The sequence below is a fragment of the Drosophila hydei genome, unplaced genomic scaffold, assembly GCF_003285905.1.
Source record: "Drosophila hydei strain 15085-1641.00,03,60 unplaced genomic scaffold, DhydRS2 tig00000108-arrow-arrow-pilon, whole genome shotgun sequence".
Classification (NCBI taxonomy): Eukaryota; Metazoa; Arthropoda; class Insecta; order Diptera; family Drosophilidae; genus Drosophila; species Drosophila hydei.
In genome coordinates, this window is record NW_022045666.1 from 45,001 (window position 1) to 54,641 (window position 9,641).

A 9,641-nucleotide genomic window follows, 5' to 3' on the forward strand; every position below is an offset into this window, starting at 1 on the left:
ACAACAATAGCAACAACAATCGCAAATCAGCCACGCCCACTGACAGACTGAGGCTCAGAGAACGTACGCCACCTCCACTGCTGCCCACACAGAAGCCAGCCACAGCCACGGCCACAACAGCAGCAGCAGCAGCAGCAGCAACCACAGTGGCAGCAACAGCAACAGCAACGACAACAACATCCACCACAGCTGCAACTGCGGCGGCATCAACGCGTGAGCGAGATAGGGAGAGAGACAGAGACAGAGACAGCAGCAGCAATGGAGCTATGACAGGTCAGTTATCATATATATAAGTACAGTGAACACATATTAAAGTGAACCAGCTATGAATTATATGGATTGGCGGATGATTCAATAAATATATCATCCAAGCTAAGCGAGCTTTTAGGAACAGCATAATTATATTTTATATAAATTTATGGAGAAAGCAAATTTTAACTCTCTCAACATTTCTTGCTTTGGGAACTGGAAAATTTTGAGACATTTAAAAATAGACAAATTAATATTATAAAATATAATAAAATTACATAAATTATAAAGTATATAAAGCTCACCTTACACAAGATATTTGAGCTATTTAAAGCTTAACTTTTTATACTATATAAAGCTTTATGGAAGATGGAAAATATCAAAAACTAAAAAGATAATAATATATAAAATAATAAATACATAAATAATAAATAATTAATTAAAAATATATTTAATTTATGTATATATAAAATTATAAATATATAAATAATAAATAATTAATTATAATATATAAATAATAAATAATGAATTAAAAATATATTTATATAAATTATAAATATATAAATAATAAATAATGAATTAAAAATATATTTAACTTTATATATACATATATATAAAATTATAAATATATAAATAACAAATATTAATTTTACACAATATTTATTTTTAAATATATCTAAAATTATAAATATATAAATAATAAATAATTACTTACAAATATACTTTATTTATATACTTAATTCACAATAAATAATTATTATATGTATATATAATTATTATATGAAATATACCTTGCGTCGTGGATTATAATAAAGAGCATAAATAATATAAAATTCTATAAAAATAAATTAAAAATTACTAAAATATTTATAAATCAGATTTGCTTTGGGTTCTTTGTAGAATTTAAAGATATATATTTTCTACAAAGTATTACTATCTATAGCTTTAGCTTGTATAAAAATAATTTTCTTATGACATTCTACTCTCTCGATCTTCCAAGAAGAAATTTTTTGCAATTCCTCTTTGTGCCATATTCGCAAACGTTTGAGGCGCAGCCACATTTTGTTAAAAAACTATTTTTAAAGAATTCTTTGAAATTGTAGTTGAGGAAATATAAAAACTCTTGTAAATGTTTGTGCTACGTCGAGCTTAATACTATATAATATATAGATCTGTATGATATATCTATATGATGTGTATGATATATATATATATTATATTATATTCACCTTAACTTACATTGAACTCTTATTGGAATTTTTGAAAACTTCTTTGCTTTTAAAAGCTATTTGTGATATATTTAGGGTGGACCCATATTAAAGTGAAATATATATGAAACTGTATTCTATTTGAAAATTTCATTCTTCACGAATATAAATAAGAAATAAATAATTATTATGGTTTTATAGACTCCATTAAAGATTTAAATATTTATTTTAGTATAGAAAATACTAATATAATAAGATAGATACGAAGTTGAAATCTATTTAAAATTGAAATCTCTTTAAAATTTCTTGAAGTAGTATACATTAATATATTTAGAGTGGACCAATACTAGTATAGTCAATAGGATATTGAAGTACATTTGAATTCAAGTGAAACTTCTCTATAATTATTATTTTATTATATAAAAATCTTATTAATATTTTAAATATTAAAATGTCATATCATATATTTAGGGTGAACCTTTATTAGTATATTAATATGAAGTTGAAAAGTATATGAAGTTTCATTATTAAGAAAAACTTTTTAAAATATTAGTGCTTAAGAATATAGCTATATATATAGACAAGCTACATCTTATTTAGGGTGGACCTTATTATATAAGAATATGAAATCCATTTCAATTCTATTGAAAACATTTAAAAAATATCATTTTTAAAGATTAAGAATCTTTTTAATATTTTGACTAATAAAATCTCATATTTAGAGTGGACCTATATTTATATAGTAGTATAGCCAAAATGCTTAAACTCTTAGCAAATTTCTTCAGCATGCCTTGCCTTACCATAATGCAGAGCAACCTTGTGCGCCTGATAATTGAATTGTGCAGATAATTGACTTAGTGTGTGCGCTATAAAGGAGCAGAAAGGCCTAGCCATAATTGCGTTACTTAATGCCAAGGCTTTCGCTATAAAAAGATGCATCGCACCGCGGACTGTAATAGAATTAGCTATGATTTCTGTGCAGTACCTGCTAGCTGGTGCTTACTGTGCTGCACGAGTGGGTGAGTTGCATGCAGATGACAGGGGCATTGCGCAAGCCGCACAATTAACAGCACAACACATAGATGTCTTCTGACAGCAGCAGCAGCAGCAGTAACAGGTGTATGTGCGTGTGTTGCTGCTGCTGCTGCTCACACACCCCTGTGCTAAAGAATTTCAATTTACAAGCGTCGATTTATTGGCTATTCACCTCTTGTGGCAGCCACAGCGACAGCTACAGTCGCAGCCGCAGCCGCAGCTACAGCTCAACTGCGGCTGTGTCCCACTTTCCATAGACGACGACGACGACGACGACGACGACGACGACTGTCGGTTGCAGCAGTAAAAAAAATAGACAAACAAATAGAATACAACAAAAAAAAAAAAACATGTTTTGACATACTAAATAAGCCGCAAACTTGCTCGAGAGCGAGACGGAGCGAGAGAGCGCGCGCGGCAGGGGGCAGGCAGCTTTGGTGTTCTTTATCATTAGGTTCTGTTAGTTTGTGCGATTCTTGCTGCCTCGACACATTCGCTTTACGGCTCTTTGACTCACTTGCGGCACAAATGAGCCACACACACAAGCACCTGCCCCATTGCTCCACACACACACACACCTTGACTCGCCTCCGCTGCCACTGCTACAAGCTGCTTGGGCAGTCAAGTCACAGTTCTGTTCACTTGTGCATCACACACACACACACACACACACACACACACACACACACATACACACACACACACACACACACACACACACACACACACACACACACACACACACACACACACACACATAGACAACATTCTTGGCTCATAGTTTTTACCGTAGCACGAACCTTAGCGGTAAAAGCCGCAGCTACAAACTATACAGTTAGCTGAATGAAGTATCTAGATACAAACGCACACACACACACACACACACACACACACACATTGAGTCAGTCTCTAGATACATTCAGTTGATTACAATAGAATTGTGAGCCGCGCGCGATTCTTCACAATTTTAATGAGCTGTAGCTGCGGCAGGCGTCAGGCATTATATATATACAATATATATATATCTGATATATATATATATATATATACATAAAGACGCTGCTTTTGGCTAAGCTTCAAATTGATTTAGTTGCTCGAGGCGGCAGCAGTTGTCAGTTTTTTGTTGGTTTTCCATTTGTTTTTTGTTTCTTTTGATGGTGCTACAAATGAGTTGCGCCCCGAGCGCTTGAGGCGTGGCTTGTAACTGTCTCGAAAAAGGGCTTTTCATTCTTGGCGCGCAACAAAGATTGATCTACATTTTGACCGGAATCTGTGTTGATATCTATCGTAGCTCATTAGCCTTTAAACAGTTCGCTTATGTCATTCGATGGATGATTGATGAGCTGCTGCTGCTGCTGCTGCGGCTGCATTGTGCATGATCGTTAATCGTTGATCGATAACGAGTCTAACGGTGCTTGGCTCCACAGACCCAGCTAACCACACAAACTGTGGCCAGCAGAAGCTTAGCTAAAAATAAGCAATGAACTGAGACTTTTGATAAGCTTTAAGGATTTATTTTGTTAAGCCCAAGTTTTCTGTGTTTTCAGCTGCCTAAAGTGAAGTGAAGTGGCTCAACTTGCCAGTAAGTCGCTGTTAGCTACCTTAGCTTAGCATAAGCCTTCAGATTCCTTAACATTTATTTTTCGAAGAGTATAAATTCTGTTAAATATTTAACATTCCTCTCCAAGTTGCAGCTCAACCTCACAGAGCTGCCTAAAGTGAAGCTTCTCAGGTCAGAAACTCTGGCTCAACTTGCCAGTAAGTCGCTGTTAACTAGCTTAGCTTAACAAAAGCCAGATTCCTTAACATTTCTTTTAGAAGAGTATAAATTATGTTAAATATTTAACATTCCTCTCCAAGTTGCAGCTCAACCTCACAGAGCTGCCTAAAGTGAAGCTTCTCAGGTCAGAAACTCTGGCTCAACTTGCCAGTAAGTCGCTGTTAACTAGCTTAGCTTAACATAAGCCTTCAGATTCCTTAACATTTATTTTTCGAAGAGTATAAATTCTGTTAAATATTTAACATTCCTCTCCAAGTTGCAGCTCAAGCTAACAGAGCTGCCTAAAGTGAAGCTTCTCAGGTCAGAAACTCTGGCTCAACTTGCCAGTAAGTCGCTGTTAACTAGCTTAGCTTAACATAAGCCTTCAGATTCCTTAACATTTATTTTTCGAAGAGTATAAATTCTGTTAAATATTTAACATTCCTCTCCAAGTTGCAGCTCAACCTCACAGAGCTGCCTAAAGTGAAGCTTCTCAGGTCAGAAACTCTGGCTCAACTTGCCAGTAAGTCGCTGTTAACTAGCTTAGCTTAACATAAGCCAGATTCCTTAACATTTCTTTTTAGAAGAGTATAAATTATGTTAAATATTTAACATTCCTCTCCAAGTTGCAGCTCAACCTCACAGAGCTGCCTAAAGTGAAGCTTCTCAGGTCAGAAACTCTGGCTCAACTTGCCAAGTAAGTCGCTGTTAGCTACCTTAGCTTAACATTAACCCATAGATTCCTTAACATTTCTCTTTCTGAAAGCACAAATTCCATAATCTGCATGAATATGAAATGTAAATCAATTCGTTTCTCAAGCAGATGTATTTTACTGCCGTCTGGTCTCAAATGTAGCGCAGCAGACGCATTAATAATCATATTTAAGTTTTTTGCCAAAATGCAAATAGCAGCAGAAACAATAACAGCTAAATGAATTCATTAAATCTTTTGCACATATCATGCACATGGCTAACTAACTAACTAATCTGGTAGCAAAGGTGGCTTTGATGCGACCCTGAAGCTGGTTATTGGTATTAATGGAAAAAAGCCAAGCAGGCATTACACAAGACACAAATCCAAAGACGAGTTACGAGAGGTTCAGGCAAACGCACTATCGCTTTTGCAAATATGCTCAATGTATCTATGTGTCTGTGTAGCTGTGTGGCTGTGTATCTGTATCCGTGTATTTGTATCTTTCGCATGAACGCATAGATGTCCCCCATTGTTGGGGCTATATGATTTTGGCTATGGGTTCATTATAGTTTGCATTTCATGCATGAATCTGCCAGCCCACCAAAAACTAGCCCTGTAACTCGTACGGACGGACGGACGGACGGACGTACCCATCCATCCATTAGCTAGCGCCGCATGAGGTTTCTTTCCAATCGACCGTAGCATCGTTTCATTATCATATAGACATATTTTTTTCGTTTTTGCCATCGATTTCATAATATGAAGTTTTATGTATTTTTTATTATTATTATTTTTTACATTTATGCAAAGCTTTTTTTTAAATTTTTGTATGCTGTCCCAAAACACGGGCAAATACTTAAGATACATTTGTATCTGTGTCCGTGTGTTTGGTGTTGCGGCAGAGTTAATTGTATGCATTACAACAACAATAACAAGACATAAATTAGCTACAACAAAATATTAATTTATTAACTCTACTTTGCTTTGCAGCGTTTCGAATTTTGCAAACCGAAAGTCAGCTGCTTGCAACATCATTTTCTATTTTTTTTCTGGTTTAAGTTGACTTAATTTGATTTTATTTTTTATTTTATGTTTTTTACTTTGTCTCCTGAAACATATTTCAATATTATATCTTTTTATGAACTTTGACTCCGGTTCACCTTGGCAGCTGCTTCCGCGTACGGTAACATTTTTTTTAATTTTATTTTATTTTTATATTTTAGTAGCCATTTTTTGGGGGGATTTTTTTCGTGGCTTATAAAAATCAATTTCGTTTTTAAATATTACATATTAACTTAAAAAAAAAGAAAAAATTAGCAAAGCGAAATCGCTTAAATTTGTTAAGCAAAGGCATTGAAGAATTATTAATTATATAAATATGTGTCTTATATGATTATATATATATTTATATCATATTGCGAATCACATCTTGTTTATATTTTAATCTGGTTTACTATCTTTAAGGCGCATCCTTGAATATGAATAAGACATTTCTATAGCTTTGTTAAGTTTGGTAAATGGAGACTTGAAAAAATAAACTTAAATTTATGGAATTTAAACAACAAATAATTTAATAAAAGTCCATGACAATATAAAACTTAGTAAAAACATAACATTCATAACATTTCAAATAAATTTTCATTGTGAACAAGAATTCTTTAAGGTATATTTTTACAATTAAAACTATGAATACGTCAAAATTATTAAAATAATTAAAAAATAATTTTTAAATTTAAAAATTTAAATAATTCATAAAAAATTAAATAATTTTAAATAAAAATTGATTTAAATTATTATTAATTTTTTTTTTTGAATGTTGCTCAAGATTTTATACAAAAACTCCCAAGAAATCTTTAGATTTATATTAAAATTATTTTATATTTTTTAAAAATATTTTATATATATATGTTTTAAAGGAGTTTTTATGGTAGAGCTATAAAGTAGTAGAATATTATATTTATAACATAAATAATATATAATTAAAAATATTATTTTAGATATATTTAAGACAATTTATTAAAATATATTTAAGACAATTTTGAAGCTCAGCCGAAGCACAATTTTTCCAACAATTTTCTTAAGCTGGTTTAATAAGCATAAGCATAATTTATGACAAAGTTCTAAATGGGCACAAAGGACATCAAAAGTTGAGAACTATTTCAAGTTAAGTGGCGACAAACACACACACACAACACACACACACGTGTGTGTGTGTGTGTTTGGGCATTATAAAAAATGCATTTATGCGCAATTTGCAAAGCCATTAGAAACAATTTTCATGCATAGTGAGTCGTTGAGGAAAATCAACTAAAAGTGTAATTAAATGCCGCACACACACAGGAAGAGCGACAGCAAAAGGAAGAAATGGACAAAACATGCAGCCAGGCAGACTAGTCCAGACAGACAAAGACACACAGAGAGCGAGTAGAGTCAGTGAGCCAGTGAGTGCGATAGAGAGGCAAAACTAGTCGACTGCAATGCACACAGTTTGGCCTAAAAAGCAATTGACCTGCTAATTGGGAATTTCAAATGGAAATGACAGTAGCCGTAGCAGTGGCAGTCGCACGGCCCACAGAAGCGCAGCACAAAAAGGAAATGCACAAAATCGCCAACAAAACAAAGAACCAAAAAAAAAAAACCATGAAACAAATGCTGTAATAATAGTAATATGGGCACACAGCTTTTTCCGCCTGCAGCAAAGCTTTGATGCGCGTTTGCTTGCTCTCGCCATCGCATTCTCTCGAGCTGACGCTCATCTTTTGTGTAAGAGCGATGCTAACAGCTGATTAGTAAAAAGAGCGCGCGCTGCTCACTCTCACACACATATGCACACTCATGCATACGCTTGCAGATAGAAAAAGCGCCAGTGGAGGCGGTTGCCATAGCGAATGAACGGCACAAAGCGTAATGTTGGAAAAATTGAAGAAGTCATCGGCACAGAGACACATATACCCACTCAGCAGGCAGCGCTGGCCCGGCGTCTCGCTGTCGCCGTCGCCGTGCGTCATCAACAGTGCTTTGGCTGGTGTTTGGGTGGGAGCGGAGCAGCTGGAGGTGGAGACATATGTCTTGAGGCGCAAACCGGCTAGCGCGCTCTTTGGCGCCGCGCATCTCTTTGCTTTGTATGAATGCTTGCGCGCTTGTGTGTGTGTGTGTATCGTGCTTGTGTGTGAGTTGCTGCCACACTCTGAGGAGGCCGCAATGGCGGGCGCGCACACTTGGACAACTAACTCGATAACATTTTGAGGCAGTCTTCAGCTAACACTGCGTATTGAGCGTATCGCGGCGGCGGTTACGATGCGTTGCGCGTTGTATCTTTATTATTAATTATTTGTTGTTGTTTAATACTTATTGTATATGATTTCCTTCGTATGTGTGTGCGTGTGTGTGTGTATAATTGTATCTCGTGTATGCGTTTTTTCAACTATTACGCGCCCGCCTCTCGCTCTCCTCTGTGTCTGTGTGTGTGTGTGTGTGTGTGTCGGAGTGCGTGGCGTTCGTCTCTTCTCGATTTGTTGTGTGTGCGTGGTGCGTGCGGTGCGTGTGCAGCAATAGAAAATTACAAATGCACAACTGCAACCAAATTCAAATATTGCAAAATGCCAGGCCTAATTTGTTGCTGGCATCGGTGAAGTTGCTCGGTTTCAGGCTGCAGCCCACAAAACAAAACAAAATACAAATTACAAAAGAAAAAGTAAAGAAAAGTCAACAACAACAACGACAACAACAAATTATATATAAGAAGCAGCAGCAGCAGCAGCAAATATCTAAAGTGTGCATTCAAATTCCAAATCGTGCCTAATCGTGCAGCAACTGCAACGTCTCGTGATGCGACTGCAACAACAACAACAACAACAACAACAAAACGGAAGTGCAAGTGACGTAATTTATTGGTACAGACTCCAAAAAAACAACAAAAATAAAACTTTTGGAGCAGCTGAGAATGCAAAGCCCGCCAGCACCTCTCTCTCTCTGTCTCTCACACACTCTGCCCAGCCCACTTGCACTCAGACACACACACACACGCACACCCTCCATAAATATGAATTGTGTAATGCAATAAATTACTGTGCGTGTGTGTGTGTGTGTTTTTCTGCCTGTGTTGTGTGTGTGTGCCATAAAGGATCGTTAAAGAGCCCGATATTTATTGGATTATCACAAAGAAAAAAATCAACACAAATTGGATAATTTATTGATTAAGCCAAATGGATTAAACACAGTCTAAAAACTGTTCACAAATAATTATCTATATACATATATATTATATATATATATATATATATATATATATAATATATTCATATATAATATATATTATATATTTATATACTCATATATATATATATCGCTCAAGACTCAAATTTTTAAACATTTCTCATTTGCGTTCGAAAATTTATTCAAAATATTTCAAAAATTTATATTTGAGAATTTCTTAAAGATTTTTACCACATATTGAATTTGTTCTCTAAAGCGTTGTAGTACTGTAGTTGGGTTTACTATCTTGTCTAAAGTTTGCTTAGGTTCGATTTGAGAGTTTGGTCTGTGCTGTAGCTGTTGTATTTCTTCTTCACTTTTTAAAACAAATCCAATGAGAATTTTCTATTTGAGCTGAAAATTTCTTTAGCCTTTTTCTAAATCTAAATTTCGAATAACATAAAAGCTATGCACTTCAATGCTGGTGTAGCTAGTGCCTACT

The 9,641-nt window shown here is 34.9% G+C and overlaps 1 protein-coding gene across 1 annotated transcript in view; it reads left to right on the forward strand.

The window, feature by feature from the left end:
- LOC115482838 (pneumococcal serine-rich repeat protein-like) overlaps positions 1–309 on the forward strand; it is a gene marked incomplete at its 5' end in the record, with an annotated part of 1,702 nt that extends 1,393 nt beyond the window's left edge. The window contains one exon of the mRNA XM_030223072.1: positions 1–309. This exon is cut by the window's left edge and continues 1,393 nt beyond it. Coding sequence (XP_030078932.1) covers positions 1–293 — 293 coding nt within the window.
- Positions 310–9,641: the final 9,332 nt, after the last annotated feature.